General features: G+C 39.7%; 2 protein-coding genes across 4 annotated transcripts in view; one reads left to right on the plus strand and one right to left on the minus strand.

Annotated features, from left to right (window-relative positions):
- The window catches only part of ERCC8 (ERCC excision repair 8, CSA ubiquitin ligase complex subunit), a 79,344-nt gene extending 60,218 nt beyond the window's left edge, over positions 1-19,126 (minus strand). The window contains exons 1-2 of one of the 2 annotated variants that reach the window (XM_033179650.1): positions 18,980-19,126; positions 977-1,072 (exon numbers count right to left, since the gene is read on the minus strand). In XM_033179650.1, coding sequence (XP_033035541.1) covers positions 977-1,072; positions 18,980-19,056 — 173 coding nt within the window. In that variant the 5' untranslated portion in view covers positions 19,057-19,126. The remainder of the gene's footprint in view (positions 1-976; positions 1,073-18,979) is intronic. The other variant, XM_033179651.1, reaches the window with a different exon arrangement.
- A 44-nt stretch (positions 19,127-19,170) lies between these two features.
- NDUFAF2 (NADH:ubiquinone oxidoreductase complex assembly factor 2) overlaps positions 19,171-21,503 on the plus strand; it is a 239,323-nt gene continuing 236,990 nt past the window's right edge. The window contains exon 1 of one of the 2 annotated variants that reach the window (XM_033179652.1): positions 19,171-19,430. In XM_033179652.1, coding sequence (XP_033035543.1) covers positions 19,304-19,430 — 127 coding nt within the window. In that variant the 5' untranslated portion in view covers positions 19,171-19,303. The remainder of the gene's footprint in view (positions 19,431-21,503) is intronic. The other variant, XM_033179653.1, reaches the window with a different exon arrangement.

Raw genomic sequence — 21,503 nt, forward strand, 5'->3', positions numbered from 1 at the left:
CTGTTCTGACTTGACTTAATGTAAATAATAACATTTCGGTATAAAATAAAAATTCTGGGGCAAATGCTAAATCTATCATAACACGACAAACTGTTTCCTTTAGTTAATGCTATATGTGGCCTAATTATAGGCACATGAAATACACCATAACACAAACTGTTTCCTTTAGTTAATGCTCTATGTGGCCTAATTATAGGCCACATGGAAGGTTTTGTACTGTCTTATAAGAGTAATGTGGTGTTATGATGAATTGTAAGTAGGAGAATATGTTCAGAATTGCATTCTTCAAAGCATTTTGGCTGCTGTGTAGAGACTGGGCTGAAAGCAGTAAAAGTATATGTAATACTGATTTTGATTAATAGTGGCAGCAGTGGCGTCAACCATTTATGATGTGCCAGGTCTTATGCTAATCATGTTGTGCATATTATCTCAATTAATCCACAAAACAAACTTGTTAGGTAGGTACTATTGTTCCTATTGCATAGCTAAGGCAACTGAGAATTAGAAAGGTTAGGTAAATTGTTCAAGGTCACAAAGATGGTAAGTGGTAAAGCCAGGAAGAACTCAAATATAGTTCTTATTTGTTTCTAACCTAATTCTTCAAAATAGTCTTCCACTTTTTATATTTATTTTCCCATTGGACTATTTTGAGAGTAGCAACTATGTTTTAAAATAACACCTAAAGACACACTCTAGCACTTAAAAGCCTTCTGCATCCAAAAGAAGTTCAATGTTTGTTAATTTAACAATAAGTACATATTTATATTAAAGTAGCTTGGAAATGTTTATTTGACAACATTTGGTAGGTTTGATGTTTTGTATTTATTTGAAAATAATAATGCCAGATTAAAAAAATGCTACAATTTGGGATTTTCATTAATTTTAATGAAACTTCTACATCATTAATCTGAAAAAGCAGGTTTTAACTGCATTTCACTTAGAAAGAAAAATGATTATACAAGTATAATAAACTTACTATCTCCCTTCAACAGGTTCAATGTCAAGGGTGTTAATTCCACCGCCGTGGATTCTTTCAACATCTCTGTCTTTATTTAATTCCAGTCCCAAAACTCTTTAAATTAAAAGGGGGAGAAAGAAATTAACAAGTAATTTAACATTTAAAAATTTCTTATTTAACTAAGATTACTTATAGTACAAAAATAACAAGAAATGTCTAAATCTTCTACCATACATCCTAATGTATTTATAGATTTTTAGAGACCTTGTATAAATGTTTAAAATATCAACAGTAGTAACAATTACTGCAAACTTTTAAAGGTATTTAGAGACTGAAATTTGTATTAAAAAACTTAAATTCTGATAAATGTAGCTGAGGACATCTAATGGACAAAAGCATAAATTACAGGATTTAAAAAAAATTCCTTGAAGTGTTTCTTTCTTTTTTTTTTTTTGAGACGGAGTCTTGCTCTGTCGCCCAGGCTGGAGTGCAGTGGCCGGATCTCAGCTCACTGGAAGCTCCGCCTCCCGGGTTCACGCCATTCTCCTGCCTCAGCCTCCTGAGTAGCTGGGACTACAGGCGCCCGCCACCGTGCCCGGCTAGTTTTTTGTATTTTTTAGTAGAGATGGGGTTTCACCATGTTAGCCAGGATGGTCTCGATCTCCCAACCTCATGATCCGTCCGTCTCGCGCTCCCAAAGTGCCAGGATTACAGGCTTGAGCCACCGCACCTGGCCGAAGTGTTTCTTAAAGATGGACAGAAATAAAAAATGAGTATGGGCTGGGTGCAGTGGCTCATGCCTGCAATCCTAGCGCTTTGTGAGGCTGAGGTGAGAAGACTGCCTGAGACCAGGAGTTGGAAAGCATCCCCAGCAACATAGCGAGACCCCATCTCTACAAAAAAATAAAATACAAATAAGCTGGGCATGGTGGTGGGCTCCTACACAGGACACTGAGGCAGCAGGATTGCTTGAGCCCAGGCGTTCAAGGATGCAGTGAGCATGATCAATTCATTGCACTCCAGCCTGGATGACAGAGTGAGATCCTGTCTTAAAAGAAAAGAGACTATGTTCAACTTAACACTTACATGTATTTAAATAAAGCCAATTAAATATCAATACAAATAATTAACAAGCACTCTCACAAACTAAGACAAATGACATTTCTGATATTTTATAACTGTAAACCATCATTATCCTGGTGAGCATATTATTAAGATTAAACGAGTCTGTATATAAAAAGTGCTAATTACAACACCTAGTACATTGTAAGTCTAGTGAATATTAACTATTTGAATCTGTCTTAATCTGTTGGATGTTATTAGCATCTACATTAATTTAACCAGAATGATTTCTAAATTCATTAATTAAAATAATGCTAGTTTAAATATCAAATTATAAATTTTTGGCCTATAAAATTGTCAGTTTTTTTAAAAGATAACAATGCACAATGCTGGAAAGGCATAAACTGATACTTTCATTCATTGACAGTAGTACAAGTAATTATAAGCATTTTGGAAATCATTTTAGCAGTATAAAGTATCTGATTTGAAGATATACATGGCCCTTTGTCTTCTAGACATTACATATAGTACAACAGTGACAAGCAGGCCAGGTGCAGCGGCTCACGCCTGTAATCCTAGCACTTTGGGAGGCCGAGGTGGGTGGATCACCTGAGGTCAGGAGTTCGAGACCAGCCTGGCCAACATGGCGAAACCCTATCTCTACCAAAAATATAAAAATTAGGCTGGGCGCAGTGGCTCACGCCTGTTATCCCAGCACTTTGGGAGGCCGAGGATCACGAGGTTACGAGACTGAGACCATCCTGGCCAACATGGTGAAACCCCATCTCTACTAAAAGTACAAAAATTAGCTGGGCGTGGTGGCACATGCCTGTAATCCCAGCTACTCGGGAGACTGAGGTAGGAGAATCACTTCAACCTGGGAGGCAGAGGTTGCAGTTAGCCGAGATCAAACCATTGCACTCCAGCCTGGGCGACAAGAGCAAGACTCCATCTCAAAACAAAAACAGAAACAAAAAAACTCAAAAATTAGCCAGGCCTAGTGGTGCATGCCTGTAATCCCAGAGGCTGAGGCAGGAGAATTGCTTGAATCCGGAAGGCAGAGGTTGCAGTAAGCCGAGATCGCACCCCTGCACTCCAGCCTGTTAAACCATTCCTGTATCCCTGGTACGAACCCCACTTGATCACGGTGGATATTTTTTATATGCTGTTGGATTTGGTTAGCAAGTATTTTGTTGAGAGTTTTTGCATCTATGTTTATCAGGGATGTTCGTCTGCAGCTGTCTTTGTTATGTTCTTTCCTGGTTTTGGTATTAGCATGATATTGGCTTCACAAGATGATTTAGGGAGGAATCCCTCTTTCCTATCTTTTGGAACAGTGTCAATAGGATTGATACCAATTCTTCTTTGAATGTCTGATAGAATTCAGCTGTGAGTCTGTACCTAAACTTTTTTGGGTAGCTTTTAAATTACCATTTTAATCTCGTTGCTTGTCGCTGGTCTGTCCAGGGTTTCTATTTTTTCCTGGTTTAATCTAGGAGGATTACATATTTCCAGGAATTTATTCATCTCCTCTAAGTTTTCTAGTTTATGTGCATAAAGATGTTGATAGTAGCCTTGAATGATGTTTTGTATTTCTGTAGTAATGGTTGTAATGTCTCCCATTTTGTTTCAAATCGACCTTACTGGATTTTCTCTCTTCTTTCGTTGGTTAATCTTGCTAATGGTTATCAATTTTATTTATCTTTTGAAAGAACTGGCTTTTTGTTGCATTTATCTTTTTATTTTGTTCTTGCTGTTTCATTGTCATTTATTTCTGCTCTGATCTTGGTTGTTTCCTTTCTTCTGTTGGGTTTGGGTTTGGTTTGCTGTTTCTCTAGTTCCTTGAGATATGCCCTCAGATTGTCTATTCGTGCTCTTTCAGACTTCTTGAGGTATGCATTTAATGATATGAACTTTCATCTTAGCACTACTTTTCCTGTATCCTAGAGGTTTTGATAGGTTGTGTCACTATTATCATTCAGTTCAAGGAATTTTTAAATTTCCATCTTGATTTCATTGTTGACCCAATGATCATTCAGGAGCAGGTTATTTAATTTCCATGTATTGCATGGTTTTGAGGGTTCCTTTTGGAGTTGATTTCCAATTTTATTCCACTGTGGTCTGAGGGAATGCTATAATTTTGATTTTCTTAAATTTGTTGAGACTTGTTTTGTGGCCTATCATATGGTCCATCTCGGAGGATGTTCCAAGTGCTGATGAATAAATGTATACTCTGCAGTTGTTGGGTAGAATGTTCTGTAAATATCTGTTAAATCCATTTGTTCTAGGGTATAGTTTAAGTCCATTGTTTCTTTATTGACTTCCTGAATCTTGACGACCTGTCTAGTGCTGTCTAGTGCTGTCAGCAGACTACTGAAGTCCCCACTATTACTGTGTTGCTGTCTATCTCATTTCTTAGGTCTAGTAGTAATTGTTTTATAAATTTGAAAGCTCCAGTGTTAAGCTGCACATATATTTAGGATTGTGATATTTTCCTCTTGGGCTAGTCCTTTTATCACTATATGATGTCCCTCTTTGTCTTTTTTAACTGTTGATGATTTAAAGTCTGTTTTGTCTGATATAAGGATAGCTACTCCTGCTCACTTTTGGTGTCCATTTGCATGAAATATCTTTTTCCACCCTTTAAGTTTATGTGAGTCTTTATTTATTAGGTGAGTCTCTTGAAGACAGCAGACACTTGGTTGGTGAATTCTTATCCATTCTGCCATTCTGTATCTTTTTTTTTTAGACTAATGATTACCATTGACTGTATTCCTAATGTTTCCCTATATGTGACATATATTGCCTTTATTTTTATTTTTATTTCTATTATACTTCTAAGTTCTGGGATACATGTGCAGAATTTGTTACATAGGTATACATATGCCATGGTGGTTTGCTGCACCCATCAACCCATCATCTAGATTGTAAGCCCTTCATGCATTAGGTATTTGTCATAATGCTCTCCCTCCCCTTGCCCTCCAGCCCCTGACAGGCCCCAGTGTGTGATGTTCCCCTCCCTGTGTCCATGTGTTCTCATTGTTCAACTCCCACTTGTAAGTGAGAACATGTGGTGTTTGGTTTTCTGTTCCTGTGTTAGTTTGCTGAGAATGATGGTTTCTGTATTTTTTAAGTGGAGAATTTAGGCCATTTACATTCAACATTAGTACTGAGAAGTGAGGTATTATTTTATTCATTGTGCTAGTTGTTGCCTGAATACTTTTTTTTAATTGTATGGTTTTATAGTTTGGGGAAAAGAAAGAGAGATCAGACTGTTACTGTGTCTATATAGAAAGAAGCAGACATAAGAGACTCCATTTTGTTCTGTATTTGAGATGCTATCAATCTGTAACCCTATCCCCAACCCTGTTCTTGCAAGAGACATGTGCTGTGGTGGCTCAAGGTTTAATGGATTTGGGGCTGTGCAGGGTGTGCTTTGTTAAACAAGTGCCTGAAGGCTTGTTAAAAGTCATCACCATTCTCTTAATCTCAAGTACCCAGGGACACATACACTGCAGAAGGTCGCAGGGACCTCTGCCTAGGAAAGCTAGGTATTGTCCAAGGTTTCTCCCCATGTGATAGTCTGAAATATGGCCTCTGGGGAAAGGAAAGACCTGATTGTCCCCCAGCCTGACACCCGTGAAGGGTCTGTGACTGAGGAGGATTAATATAAGAGGAAAGAAGGCCTCTTGGCAGTTGATATAGAGAAAGGCATCTGTCTCCTGCCCCTCCCTGGGCATCGGAACATCTTGGTGTAAAACCCGATTGTATGTTCTATTTACTGAGATGGGAGAAAACAGCCTTAGGGCTGAAGGTGGGACGACATGCTAGCAGCAATGCCGCTCTTTATGCACTAAAAAGGTTTATGGAGATGTTTGCATATGCATATCAAGGCACAGTACTTTTCCTTAAACTTATTCATGTCACAGAGATGTTTATTCATATGTCTTACTGCTGACCTTCTCCCTACCATGATCCTATCATCCTGCCACTTCCCTTTTTCCGAGATGGTAAAGATAATGATCAATAAATACTGAGGGAACTCAGAGACCTGTGCAGGCGCGGGTCCTCTGTATGCTAAGCGCTGGTACCCTGGGCCCACTGTTTCTTTCTCTATACTTTGTGTCTCATTTCTCTTCTCAAGTCTCTCATTCCACCTAACGAGAAACGCCCACAGGTGTGGAGGGGCAGGCCACCCCTTCATTATAGGTCCTGTGAGATTTATGCTTTAAAGAGATTCTATTTTGGTGTATTTTAAAGATTTTTTTTCAAGATTTAGAGCTCCTTTTAGCAGTTCTTGTAGTGCTGGCTTCATAGTGGCAAATTCTCAGTATTTGTTTGTCTGAAAAAGACTGTATCTTTCCTTCATTCATGAAGTTTAGTTTTGCTGAATACAAAATTCTTGCCTGATAATTGCTTTGTTTACGGAAGCTAAAGATAGGACCCCAAACCCTTCTAGACTGTAGGATTTCTACTGAGAAATCCGCTGTTAATCTGATAGGTTTTCCTTTATAGGTTATCTGCTGCTTTTGCCTCACAGCTCTTAAACATCCTTTCCTTTGTCTTAACTTTAATAGCCTGAAGACCATATGCTTAGGTGATAATTTTTTTGTGTGATGAATTTCCAAGGTGTTCTTTCAGCTTCTTGTATTTGGATGTCTAGATGTTTAGCAAGGCCAGGAATATTTTCATAGTTTATTCACTCAAACATGTTTTCCAAAGTTTTAGATTTCTCTTCTTCCTCAGATAATTGGGAACACCAATTATTTTTAGGTTTGGTTGCTTAACATAATCTCAAACTTCTTGGAGGCTTTGTTCATTAAAAAAAAATTTTTTTTCTTTGTCTTTGTCAGATTGAGTCATTTTAAAGCCTTGTCTTTGAGCCCCAAAGTTCTTTATTCTACTTGTTTGGTTCTATTGCTGAGACTTTCCAGGCATTTTGCATTTCTCTATAAGTGTGTCCTTTATTTCTAGAAGTTGTGAAAGTGTTTTATCCAAGCTATTTCACTGGAGATTTTTTCATTCATATGTTGTATCTTTTTTAAAAATTTCTTTAAGTTGGACTTAACCCTTCCCTGTTGTCTCCTTGATTAGCTTAATAATCAACCTTCTGAATTATTTTTCTGGCAATTTCGAGATTTATTCTTGGTTTGGAGCCAGTGTTGGTGGGCTTGTGTAATCTTTGGGGGATGTTAAAGAACCTTATTTTGTCATATTACCAGAATTGTTTTTCTGGTTACTTCTCATTTGGGTCGACTATGTCAGAGGGAAGATCTGGGACTCAAAGGCTGTTCTTCAGATTCTTTTGTCCTACGAGTGCTCCCTTGATTTGGTGCTCTCCTCCTTCTGCTAAGGTTGGGGCTTCCTGAGAGCCAAACTGCAATGATTCTCTTTTGGATCTAGCCAACCAGCACAGCTACCGCACTCTGGTTGGTACAGGGCAGTTCCTGCAGAGTCCTGTGATGTGATCTGTCTTCAGGTCTCTCAGCCGTGGATACCAGCATCTGCAACCGCAGAGGCAGCAGGGGAGTGAAGCGGACTCTGATGGCCCTTGGTTGTTTTTTGTTAAATGCGCTGGTTTTGTGTTGGTTGGCCTCCAGCCAGGAGGTGGCACTTTCAAGATGGCATCAACTGCAGTAGTATAGAAAGGATACGAGCTTGCCCTAGGGTCAGGTGGTGGGCGGGACCATAGAGCTCCCAGGAGAATATGTCTTTTGTCTTCAGTTATGAGGGAGGTAGAGAAAAACTAGCAGGTGGGAGCAGGGTTAGGCATGTCTGAGCTCAGATCTGCTTAGGTGGGGCTTGCTGCTGCTGCTGTGGTAGATGAGGGCATGGCTCCCAGGCTAATGGAGTTATGTTCCCAGGAGGATTATGGCTGCTTCTGCTGTGTCACACAGGTCACCAAGGAAGTTGGGTAAGGCCAGCAGCCAAAGGCCTCACCCAGCTCCCATGCAACCTGCAGCCTGAAGGGCTGGTCTTACTCCCACTGTGCCCCCACAACAGCTCTGAGTTTATTTCCAGCAGGGCTGAGAACTTGCCCCAGGCTTCAAGTCTCCCAGCTGAGAAAGACAGAGGACTCACAGTTCCTTGGCTGTCCCACAGTGCCTGCAGCGGCATTCCACCTCCTTCAAAGGGTCTGTGGATCCTCTCAGCTTTCCTGGAATGTTCCTGTGGTAGTTCTTGAAGCAAATGTTCACGATATGCATCTCCACACACTGCTCTGTCCATCCGAGTGGGAGATGCCCAGTTAGTCCTGCCTCCTATCCACCATTTCCTCTCATTCTCCTCTGTTTTAGTGTCTTAAGATGGCTACATATTCTTTTTGTTCAATGAGTTAATATGTGTGTGTGTGTATTTTTTCTTCTTCTTTTTTTTTTTAGGTTTTGAGTTTCTCTGGGTCCCCTAAGTTGTAGAAGTGGTTATTCTCCTTTTCCTTGATTTCCAATTTGTAATTTCAATTTTCATTTTATCTTTGATTCTGGAGTTTTCTGAAATGTAATTCTGAATTTCCAAAACATGAGAGGTGGTGGTGATGTTACCATTAATTGATTTATTTCCAGTTTCTATAGCTTATGATCTAAAGAAGGTGGCTTGTAAGATAGATACCTTTTTGAATTTGTTAAAGTTAAAGTTTACTTAATGGCCAAGAACAATTTTGGTAAATGTACCCCTGACTTACAAAAAGTATGTACATTCTCCATTTAAGGATGTAAAGTCATGTATCTACTAAATCTAATTTGTTGTTTATTTATTTCCTCCATATATATATATATATATATATATATGTCCTTCTTTAAATATTGTCCTTCCTTTATATAATGTCCTTCTTTAAAACGTCTGGTGCTTTTAACCTTAAATCTTACCTCATCTAGTATTTGTAGTGATGTCCACATTTTGTTTATAGTTGCCTGATCTCTCCTTATTCTTTAACTTTTTAACTATTTAAGAATTTTGTATTTTAAAATATTTTAACTTAATGTATTTATGAGAAACAGCTTTTAGCTTTACTTTGCTTTAAAAGCTAATCCGATAATATATGCTTCTTAATGGAAGAAATCAGCCTGTTCACCTTTGCTATGACATCTGATATACTTGGTATTATTCCTTCTTTATTTAATGTCATGGTTTCTTCTTTTACCTTTATTTTTGCTAGTTTAATGCAGTTGCTATTCATTTCCATTTTGTCAATTGAGAAGTATCTAAAAAAATTTAGCAACCATATTATATATTTCCAGTTTGTTTATTATTATATATTTACATTTAATCATACACATACTGCAAGGTTCATAGGCTTCCTCTCCTCTTCATCTTTTAGGTACCTTCAGATTTCATTCAAATACATTTGTTTTTTGATTAACATTCTTTCCTATTTTTTTTCCTGAAGGAAAATGGGGTAAAATATTTCTATGAATCTTAGCACAAAGATATTTCTTCTGATAGACTGGTTTGTTTGGATTCCTGGGTTGCAATACTTCTTTTTTTATTTTTAGATAATTTTTAGTTGCTTTTTGAGACAGAGTCCTGCTCTGTCACCCAGGCTGGAGTGCGGTGGCACAGTCTTGGTTCACTGCAACCTCCACCAAGTGATCCTCATGCCTCAGCCACATGAGTAGCTGGGATTACAGGTATCTGCCACTGCACCCGCCAGCACACCCAGCTAATTTTTGTATTTTTAGTATAGACAGGGTTTTACCACGTTGCCCAGGCTGGTCTCAAACTCTTGAGTTCAAGTGATCTGCCTGCCTTGCCCTCCTAAAGTGCTGGGATTACAGGCTGTGATACCTTTTTTTTTGTTAGTAGGTATCATTCCAGTGTTTTCTAGTCTCTAGAACTACCGATGAAATGTTTTACCTTTGTGAATGGTAAATTCTTTACCACTGGAAGCTTTTAATAATTTCTTCTTCATTGCTAGATAAATTATTAGGTATACATACTTTTATGTCTTTTTTATCAATCTTGTCTGGACTTCAGGGAGCCCTGTTAGTCTGTGAATCCAGATCTTTTTGCAATTATTTTTCTTAATTACTGTTTGTTTGTTTTGTTCTTCTGGAATTATTATTGATCTTTTGAATCTACTCTCCTAATCTCTTATTTTCCTTACATTACTGGACTTTTAATTCTTGTTTTATGAGTTGTGATACTGAATTTGATCATTTCATTCATTATTCAATACTTCAGTTCTGGGTCATACTACTATAAAAACCAAACAAAATGCATAGACAGCTACTTGAGGACTCTGAAAAGTAAATAGCCACAGACAATCACATGACAGAAATGGCTACTGCTAGACACAGTGGCCTGCAGAAGCCAGAACTCTGAGGCAGGGAAATTGTTTTCTCTGTTCATCACAGCCCCGATTCCAAGAGGGTAGGGGCAATCCCCATTGCTTATTGCCTCTCTCCTCACTTCTGAGCCCAGACTTGTGCTTAAACATGGAAGTGTATGGCAGAACAGGGTAAGTGGCCCCTAAAGTTCTGGCTAGATGGCCAAAACAGGGAGTCCCAGAAAATTGGGAAGTATCCAAGAGATCACAGAGAAGAAGGAGCTCAGGAAAGTGATCCCATAAAGTTGTTTATAAACTCCAGAACTCATCCCTGAGTGAGGCATGCATAGATCTAACCCTGAGTAGTATACAAAGGATTTTGAATATTGAGCTAACCACTCAGGTCACAGTCTGACCACTGAATGGCATACACCTAGGGAAGATATTAAGAGACTTTGAAAACTGAGCTAACATTAAAACTACAGTCCATATAAGTAGGTAGGTTCTTGTAGCCTGAACCTAATCTTGCTAATTAAATGTTACAACAAAAACATCAACATTCTTCATAAGATTAAAACAAGACCCAGAGTATTCAAAATGTCCAGGATGCAATCCAAAATTTCCCTGCATATAAAGAACCATGAAAATTTCAACTTGCATGGGAAAAGACAAACAAAAGAAGCCAAAGCTGAGATGACGCAGGTGTTGAGATTATCTAATAAAGACTTCAAGGCAACTATTGTAAAATGCTTGAACTTGAGCAACACTGGCATGGTGGTTCGAGTCTGTAATCCTAGCGACTCTTGTACAGTTGAGGCAGGGGGATCACTTCAGCCCAGGAGTTCAAGACCAGCCTGGGGAAAAACAGTGAGGCCCCATTTTTAAAAAGAAAAAAAAAGCTTGAGCAAGTCATTGGGCACACACTTGAAACAGATGTTAAAATAGAAAGTCTCAGCAAAGAAATAGTAGACATAAATAAAAACCAAATGGAAATTTTAATTTTCAATATAAAATTATTTTAACTTAATGTATTCACTAACAGATTGGAGATGGCAGAGGAAAGAATCTGTGAACTTGAAGACAGATCCATTAAAATTATATAATCTAACAACATAGAGGAAAAAAGATTGGAGGGAAAAAGGACAGAGCCTTCGGGACCAGAGGAACAATTATAAAATGACTAACATTTATGTCACTGGAGGTCTAAAAGGAGGAGTGTAGTGTTGAAAAAATATTGGAAAAAAATGGCTGGAAAGTTCCCAAGTTTATGGAAAGATGTAAGTCTACAAGTTCAAGACACAGAATGAACCCTAACTAGGATAAATCCAAAGAGATCTGCAACCAGACACATCATAAACTGCTGAAAACTAAAGACGAAGTCTTCAAAGCAACCAGAGAAAAGTGATAAAATACCTGTAGGAAAACAATGATTTGAATGGCTGCAGATTCCTTTTCAGAAACCATTAGACCTACTCTTTTTTTTTTTTTTTTTTCCCTCATTCAACTTAGAAGTTTATTTTGCCAAGGCTAAGGACATGCCTATGACACACAGCCTCAGGAGGTCCTGACGACATGTGTCCAAGATGGTCAGGCTACAGCTCAGTTTTATACATTTTAGGAAGACATAACACATCAATCAATACATGTAAGATGAACAATGGTTCAGTCAGGAAAGGCAGAACAACTCAAAAACTCAAAGTGGAGGCTTCCAGCTCATAGGTATGTTAGAGTAGGTAGTTAGGCAGATATGGACAGGGCACAAGAGCAACCCCTACACACACCTCCACCACTTGTTGCCCCTATGACTGTCAGGTGACCATGAGGTGATGGTCAGGTGGTTGTTAAACTGCCTCTCTAAAATGATAAGTGGTCACAGCCAGCGCCAGGAAGATAGCCTCCTAATAGATAGAAAACACTCGGAGCTGGTGTTATCCACTTCTCAGTAAGATCTCAAACAGGCCCACTCAGAGGCAAAATGGCCTCTTATACGACCTTCCACTGGGAAAGCTCGACAGGTAAGAGAAAAATTCCTCAAGTGAACACATGCACAACTTCAGCAAAAACCCCAGAACCATAACAATGTATAAAACCCCAAGTCAAGGGATGAACAGGGCACTTGGATCTTGCAAGTCACCCGCCTGGCCCTTCCAAGTGTACTGCTTCCTTTCACTCCTGCTCTAAAACTTTTTAACAAGTTCTCACTCCTGTTCTAAAACTTGCCTCAGTCTCTCCCTCTGCCTTAAACCAACTACTGCCCCTCAGCAAAATTCTTTCCTCCAAGGAGGCAAGAATCAAGTTGTTGCAGACCCATATAGATTCACCACTGCTAACAGGTGGATTCAAAGATTTTCCAATTGGCAACTTGTCAAAAGAGTTTACCTAAAGACCAGAAACCCAGTCGGGCATGGTGGCTCATGCCTGTAATCCCAGCATCTTGGGAGGCTAAGGCATGCAGATCACTTGAGACTAGGAGTTCAAGACCAGCCTGGCCAACATGGCAAAATACTGTCTCTACTGAAAACACAAAAAGCTGGAGTGAGGCCAGATCATGGTGGATCACACTTGTAATCCCAGTACTCTGGAAGGCTGAGGCAGGTGGAACACTTGAGGTCATAAGTTCAAGACCAGCCTGGCCAGCATGGTGAAATCCCATCTCTACTAAAAATACAAAAAATTAGCCAGGCATAGTGGTGCATGCCTGTAATCCCAGCTACTCAGGCGGCTAAGGTATAAGAATCGTGTGAACCCCAGAGGCAGAGGCCACAGTAAGCCGATATTGCACCACTCAATCCAGCCTGGGTGCTCAAAAAATAAAAGAAAAAAAAAAATAAATAAATAAACACCTAAAATTCCATATAAGGGAGTGTCTGGGTTAAGATAAGGAGTTGTAGAGACCATGGTTCTTATTATGCAGATGAAGCCTCCAGGTAGCAGTCTTCAGAAAGAATAGATTGTAAATGTTTGAGACTTAAAATGATGAAAGACTCAGATAATTCTCTCCAGAATCAAAGAAAAGACCTAGAAAGGGAAAGGCATTCTCTACAGAATGTAGATTCTGCCTATAAGAGACAGTTTCACAGGGCCATTTTAAAATGTGTCAAAGGAATATATTTTGGGGCAAAATACTTCAATTTCTCCTGGGGCCTGCTATCTGTCATGTGATGCTTTACTTTTAGTCAGGCTGGAATTTGGTGTCTTATTGCTACAAAAAGTCGTAAGATCTCTGTTTTAATGTTAATGCTGGTCAGTTGTGCCTGAATTCCAAAGGGAGAGTATAATGGGGAATGCCTGATCGCCCCCTCCCCATCATGTCCTGAACTGTGGAATGCTCTGGGCTGAGAGGATGGGTTCGTTCAGACAATTAAGAAGCTTGAAGTTTTATTTTTAGTTTATACTTCCGTATTTCAGCTATTGTGAATAATGCTGGTATGAACATGGGTGTACAAATTACCTCTTTAAGACCCTGTTTTCAACAATTTTGGGGATACATCCAAAAGTGGCATCACTGCATCATATGGAAATTCTATTTTCAATATTTATAAGGAGCCACCATACTGCTTCCCACTGTGACTGTACCATTCTACCTTCCCACTAACAGTGCACAAGTGTTCCAATTTTTTCCATGTCCTCACAAAAACATATTATTGTTTGATGTGATAGTAGCCATTCTAATGGGTATAAGGTGGTATTTCATTACAGTTTTGATTTGGATTTTCCTAATGATCAGTGATGCTGAGCATCTTTTGGTCTACCTGTTTCCATTTGCATATTTTCTTTGGAGAAATGTTTTTCCAAGTCACCCATTTTCAAATCAAACTGTTTGTTTTGTTGTTGAGTTGTAGGAATTCTCCATATATGCTTTATATAACCCTTTTCAGATATATAATTTGCAAATACTTTCTCCATTCTGTGGTTGTCTTTTCACTCTATTGACAGTGTCTTTTGATTAACAAAGTTTAAAAATTTTCACATAGTCCTCTATGTTGTTGTTGTTTGTGCCTTTGATGTCATACCCAATAAATAACTGCCAAATAAATCACTGTCATAAAATTTTTTCCTTATTTTATTCTAGGACTTTTATAGTTTTGGGTCTTACATTTATGTCTTTGATCCATTTTGAGTTAGTTTTTGTATATGGTGTTAGTTAAGGGTTCAACCTCATTTTTTACATGTGGATATTCCATTTTCCCAGCAGCATTTGTTGAAAAGACTATCCTTTCTCCATTGAATAGTCCTGGCACTCTTGTTAAAAATCATTTGACTGGCTGGGCACAGTAGCTCACACCTGTACTCCCAGCACTTTCGGAGGCCGAGGTGGGCAGATCACGAGGTTAAGAGATTGAGAACATCCTGGCCAACATGGTGAAATCCCGTCTTTACCACAAATACAAAAATTAGCCGGGCATGATGGTGGGCGCCTGTAATCCCAGCTACTGGGGAGGCTGAGGTAGAATAATCGCTTGAACCCGGGAGGTAGAGGCTGCAGTGAGCTGAGATCGTGCCACTGCATACCAGCCTGGCGACAGAGTGAGGCTCCATCTCAAAAAAAAAAAAAAAAAAAAAAAGAAAAGAAGAAAGGAAAAAAATCATTTGACCATATACATGAGGTTTTATTTCTGGGCTTTCTCTTCTATTTCATTGGTCTATATGTCTTCCTTATGCTAGTACAACACTGTTTTGATTACTGTAGCTTTGTAGTAAGTTTTAAAATCAGAAGAAGTGAGTCTTCAAGCTTTGTTCTTCTGTTTCAAGACTGTATGTATTGACTATTTGAGCTCCCTTCAGATTCCACATGAATTTAAGGATATGCTTTTCTATTTCTGTAATCCCAGCACGGTGGAAGGCCAAGGTGGGAGGACTGCTTGAGGCCAGGAGTTCAAGACCAGTCAGAGTAACATGGTGCGACCCTGTCTCTGTAATCCCAGCTACTTGGGAGGCCTAGGAGGGAGGATCCCTTGAGTCCTTGAGATGGAGGCTACAATGGGCTAAGATTGCGCCACTATATTCTAGCCTGGATAACAGAGTAAAACCCCATCTCTTTGGGGATAAATTTATTGGTCCAAAAATCCAGTTGACATGTGAAAATGCATGTTCCTGTTATAAATTAAAAATGACTTAGGCTCAGTACAATACAGTTCTTCAAACACAAGTCTTGGTTAAGAAACAGAAATTGAAGAGGAATCAAGAAACAGAGACAAGCCAAGTTCTCCCTCAACCGAGCTGCTGGAAAAACACCATCTCCAGATTTTCTTTCAGGCTTTGAGAATTTTTCTCCCATTCCACACTTTTATCTTGATACTGATATCACTGTGGCACAGAAGGGCTTCCCAGCTCCTCTTCCTTGAATCCTCCCCTGTCTCTCCTCCTCTTTCTCTGTCTCCCTCAGTCAGCCAGGCGCTTGCAGAAGCAGCAGGGCCTGGCCCAACCTGAAAGAGAACAGAGCTGGAGGGGGCGGTGGCGGTGACCAGCGGCCACGTGACCAGGCTCATGCTGCGGCCACCTCCTGCCGCAGACCTACTCTTAAAAAAATTGATAAACTATGCTCTTCAGAGAGAAGAAAAAGATATAAGAAGGAAATTTCAGACATCAGGAATAAAGAGACAGCAACAGAAATGATAACTATCTGGTTAAATATAATAGGCTATTCTTTTCCTTAAAATATGATTGATGGTTGAAAAAAATTATGTCTGATGGAGTATATAATGTATGTAAATATAAAATATAAGACAACAATAAATATGGTGCAGGGGAAAGGTTGATAAGGTTTCTACATGCCAAATGAAGCAGTAAAACAATGAAATGACCCAAAATAGACAATGCAAAGTATGTATTTTATAATTCCTAGAGCAACCACTAAAAAATTATACAAAAAGATACAGTTGAAATCATAGTATATAAAATAGAATACTAAATAATGTTCAAATGGTCAAATGAAAGCAGGAAAGGGGAAACATAAACATGGAGCAGCTAGCTTTCTCACCTAATAGTGGTGGGACTGGAAAATGCTTTTGGAAAACTGTGAGTTTCTTAAAATGTAAAGGATGTATCTAGTAGCTCTACTGTTAGGCATCAACTTAAGAGAAATAAAAGCATATGTTCATACAATGACTCATACGTGAATTTTCAGAGCACCTGTAAATGTATTAGTCCTGAACCGGAAACAACTCAGATGTCCATCGACAAGTGACTAGATAAACTATGGTATATCTGCACAGTGGGATACTCCACAGCAATAAAAAGGAATTGATACAAGCAATAACATGGAGAAATTTCAAAATAATGTAATTATGCTGAGTGAAAGAAGCCAGACAAAAAGGATTCCATTTATATAAAATTCTAAATATGCAAACTATAGTGACCTAAAGCAGATTAGTGGTTTCTAGAGAAGGAAGAGGGTAAAGCAGAGAAAGAAGGGAGAGAAGGATTATAAAGGACTGTGAAAAAATTTTTAGGGTTATGGATGTTCTCTTGATTATGGTAATGGTTTCAAGAGTAAATATATGTCAAAATTCATCAAATTGTATATTCTCATTTAATGTGCAGTATATTATATGTCAATTATACCTCGATAAAGTTGTAAAATTTTTTTTAGAGGGTGTAAATTGTGAACACTGCGTATCAGTGTTCATGCTTTTGCCCTTATGTGATGACAAGGAAGAACAGTAGACATCTCCTATGAATAAAATGGAACTATACAGTTGTTCAATTAAGCAAAAACATCACTTAATGATGGAAATATTTTTTAAAAAATTTTAGGCTGCGTGGTAGCTCGCACATAAAATCCCCACACTTTAGGAGGCAAAGGCAGGAGGATCACTTAGCCCAGGCGTTCAAGACCAGAATGGGAAACACAGGGAGACCCCATCTCTACAAAAAAATTTAAAAATTAGCTAGGTGTGTGGGCACGTGCCTGTGGTCCCAGCTACTTAGAAGGATGAGATGAGAGGATCATTTGAGCCTGGAAAGTTGAGGCTGCAGTGAGCTGTAATTGCACCACTGCATTCCAGCCGGGGTGACAGAGCAAGACACTGTCTCAAAAAAAAAAAAAAAAAAATTATACTTTATTTGTCTTAAACATATAAGCAATCCTCACTTGGCTCAGTCTGATATGAACTTCAGTTACCAGTTTGTTAACTGTGAGAAATAGCATAAAAGTTTGCTACTAGCTTTTCAGTTCACAAATAATTACATAAATAACATTTCTGTAATTACATAAATGAATCAAAATTAGTGATCAATTTGCAATTTTACTTCTTTCAAAGTCTGTGGGTGATTGGTCACTGTGCATCTGTTATTCAGTTCACACACAGGCTGCAAAGCACGTAGGTTTGTTATTAATATTTCTGTGCCCCTAAGATAAACCCACGTGGAATTTTACTGATTAAAAGAGGAAATTGGCCAAAAGAATGAAAATGCGTTAAAAGAGTGATAATACTAGAAGTGAACTTGCATTAAACATAAAATGGAGCAAATGAAAAAAATAGCTGCCTGTGGGAACATGCTGATTGTGGGAACAATGACACTGCCGCCATTTGAGACATTCTAGATATGCAGACTGAGGAAATCAGTGAAGGTGAACTTACAAACATAAATGAGGAAAAGTGGTTGTGATGAAAGGCTGATGATGTGTTAGAGGAAGTGACACTGGCAAAAAAACACATTAAAGGAACTCTCAGAGATATTTCACAACATTGAAAATGTAACGGATAAAATGTTGGAAACTAATATTTAAATTTCTCCGGAACGCAGAACTCATATGCAACTGTGTTCTCCACTGTCCAAGTAAATATCTTCAAAGGTTCCTCAATTAATGTGCGCAAAATTAAAAGTAAAACTTGCTTCTTCCCTTCGGAAAACCCTCTCTCAGAGTATATTACCAACATTCAACTTCTTATACAAGACATAGATCTGGGAATCATTAATCATTCTTCCCTTTTCGTCATTCACGTATCCAATCAATTTTCATGGACTGCTGATTCTATTTCTTAGACGTTTTTCAAATCTCTCCACTATTTTTATTCTACTTGGGAACTCTGTGGCCCAGGCTTCCATCAACTCTCTCCCGAACAAGTGTAATCACAACAGTTACCTAACTTGGCTACCACGGTTGTTCTCAGTTGCAACCCATTCTCCAAGCAGAAAACAAAATGCAACAGTTGTTACCTTATTCTCATCTTCACATCTCTACCCAAGTACACATGGCTCTTCCTCATCCAGTTTCTGTCTACTTCATCTCTTGTCAATGGTCCCTACCCCAATTCTCCGCTCTAGTCATTCTGAACTTTGTTCAATTCCTGGCCTGTGTCCTCTGCCTTTTTAATAGGCTGCCTGACACACTGTAGGAACTCACTAAATATGCAGACTGAATGAATGAACGAGTACTTGGAGGGCAGTTATTCTTACCAGTAACTTAAGAGGGAAGGAATACAGTACAACGAAGTATCCTTATTTAGGTTTATAGTGTCTTCATCTGAGCCCGCGGGTGAACCCCCTCCCCTCGCCCCGCGCCGCCCCCCGCCTGCAAGTTGTTACCAGTAAATAAAAGGGATCCTATTTTCGCAAGCCACAACGCATTAGAGGGTAAATAAGAGTTTGGTGGCAGAAGAGCGATGAGACGGGAAAGTGTGGGGCAAAGTTTACAGTCATTGGTCCAGATTCTAACTGGCCTGTTAGCCAAAACGTAAGGTTTTTTTTACCTCCGTGTTGACTCTGCTCTCCGAAGGCGAAGAGGGTCCTCCAAACCCGTTTGTCGCGCGGACAAAAACCCCAGCATAGCGTGTCCCCACACCGGCTGGAGCACTGGACGTCGCCATGACAGAACTCAGGGGCGGGACTGGAACAGCAGAGTCTCCCATTGGTCAGGCGGTGATATATCCGGCCAATGGTGAGCGCCGTTACTAGAAGGGCTCGAGGATGGAGGCCGGCCTGACCTCTCCGCCTCAGTGGGCTGGGTTGGGTGCTGGAGCATTGCTCCTACTGCCGATCCTGCTGCTGGCAGCGCTGGAAACTGGGTGGAAGGCATGGGTTGGTCTCAGGATTTGTTTCGCGCCTTGTCGAGATCGCTGTCAAGGGAAGTGAAGGAGCACGTGGGCACGGACCAGTTCGGGAACAAATACTACTACATCCCGCAGTACAAGAACTGGAGAGGTGAGGAGGGGGCGAGGGCAGCGATTGCGTGGTCAGTAAAGGAGGGAAAAGTGAGAGCCCCTAGTCAACTAACGCATCATGAGACACTTAGGGTGTTACCGGAGGGAATTTCCGGAGTTCGGTGACCCCTGTCGACCCCTTCACTCTGCCATCGGAGCCCTTCCCGGCCCGGCTCTCGGCGCCGTGGCCCGGACTCGTGCGTCCGCGGTCCCTACGACCCAGAGCTTTCCCCCGGCGTGCCCCGGGCTGCTCGCGCTGTTAAGGCACACACCACTTTCCTCCTAGCCACGCCGGTAGAGGAGGCTCAGTTTTAGCTCTGGATCGGCGACGGAGGCGGGGAAAAGTCCACGCAAATCTTTAACCAAAGGGGCTAGGAAGGGCCAGGGAAGAGGTTTTTCGTACGCTGTGCCCCGCCTTGTGACCCAGAGCTGAGTGATGTAATTGAAGAGAAGTATCTTCAGCGCCTCGGTGTCCTCTTTCTTGGTGTTTACCCTTTTCGGTGGCACCCTGGCTCCGGCGCTGGCCCCATGCGCCTTCCTCACTACCAAGACTTGTCAGAAGTGGGTCCGTATCCCCACAAGGCTCGCTGATTCCTTTCTCTGGAGTTTACATTCCAAGACCCCGTTGAGCTCAATTTAAGAAACGTGGCACTAATCATGGTGTTTCTGTGTAGAATTCGTGCCAAGCAGTTGAGCGGGTTGTTTGGGGAGTAAGAAGGCGTTGCTGTCCATTGAAATCACACTGTGTAGCCGCCGTCGTAACCTCTTCTGTGTTGTTCCGTCGCCGCATGCAGAAGATGCCAGGCTTTGGGCGAAGAGGCGTGGGTTAGAATCTCAGCTTTGACACCTGATAGCTCGGGAATCACGGAAAAAATACTTGTCCTCTCCAAGTCTCATCATCCTCACTTGAAAATTAGAGATAATATAAGATCAGTAATGTTGAAAAGCACCAAGACCTTTCCAAAATTATGTGCCATTCATTTCCCACATATATAAAATGTATTGTGTGATTTATCACTCAATTTATTAATTTATTTTTTTTTTTGCCTAGCCTTTTTCTGTATTTAGTCTTGTTTTATATTTAGTCTTGTTTCCCCAATGAGCTCCTCTGTCAGGCAGGGAATATGTCTCACAAAAAAAAAAAAAAAAAAAGCCTACAAAGAACTTAGTATGATATTAAGTATTTCTTGACAGATTGCAAGCAGAGAGATGTTTCTTTTCCGTAAGTTGTCAGCAAAATTAAAAAAATATGCAAACTGTCACACTGAGTTTTTTAAAAATTGAAATATAATTTACATACAGTAACATTCACCCATTATGGTGTACAGTTTTATGGTTTTTGACAAATAAGTACAGAGTAACATCACTGGATTCAAGTAATAGAATAATTCCATTACCATTAGAATTTCCTCTAACTCCTTAGTAATTGATTCCCACACCCTTTGGCAACCACTGATGTGTTTTATGGGCCTATAGTTTTGCCTTTTCTGGAATATCATATAAATGGAATTATACAGGATTTAGACTTTTGAGCCTGGCTTGCTTCACATAGCATAATGTAGTTGAAATTCATCCATGTTTCAGTAGTTGTTCCTTTTTATTGCTCAGTAGTATTCCATTGTATAGGTTTGCCAGTTTATCTGTTCACAAGCTGAAGGACATTAGGATGTTTCCAGTTTCTGTGATTGTAACAAAAGCCTCTACAAACATTCCCATACAGGATTTTGTGTGAACGTAAGTTTTCATATCTTGTGGGTAAATACTTCGTAGTGGGAATACTGAGTTGTGTGATCAGTGTATGATTAACTTTATGAGAAACTACCAAACTGTTTTTCAAAGTGGTTGTACCATTTTGTATTCCTGTCAGCAATGCATTAAAATTCTAGTTGTTTCCACACCCTTACCAGCACTTAGTATTATCCGATTTTTGGGTGTGCTTTTATTTTTATTTTAGCCATTTTGATAGGTGTATAGTGGTATCTCATTGTGATTTTAAGTTTCATTTTCCTCATGCCTGAGTATGTTGACAGTCTTTTCAGATGCTTATTTGCTATCCACAGATCTTTGGTGAAGT

Source organism: Trachypithecus francoisi, unplaced genomic scaffold (genome assembly GCF_009764315.1).
Source record: "Trachypithecus francoisi isolate TF-2019V2 unplaced genomic scaffold, Tfra_2.0 Lachesis_group2, whole genome shotgun sequence".
Classification (NCBI taxonomy): Eukaryota; Metazoa; Chordata; class Mammalia; order Primates; family Cercopithecidae; genus Trachypithecus; species Trachypithecus francoisi.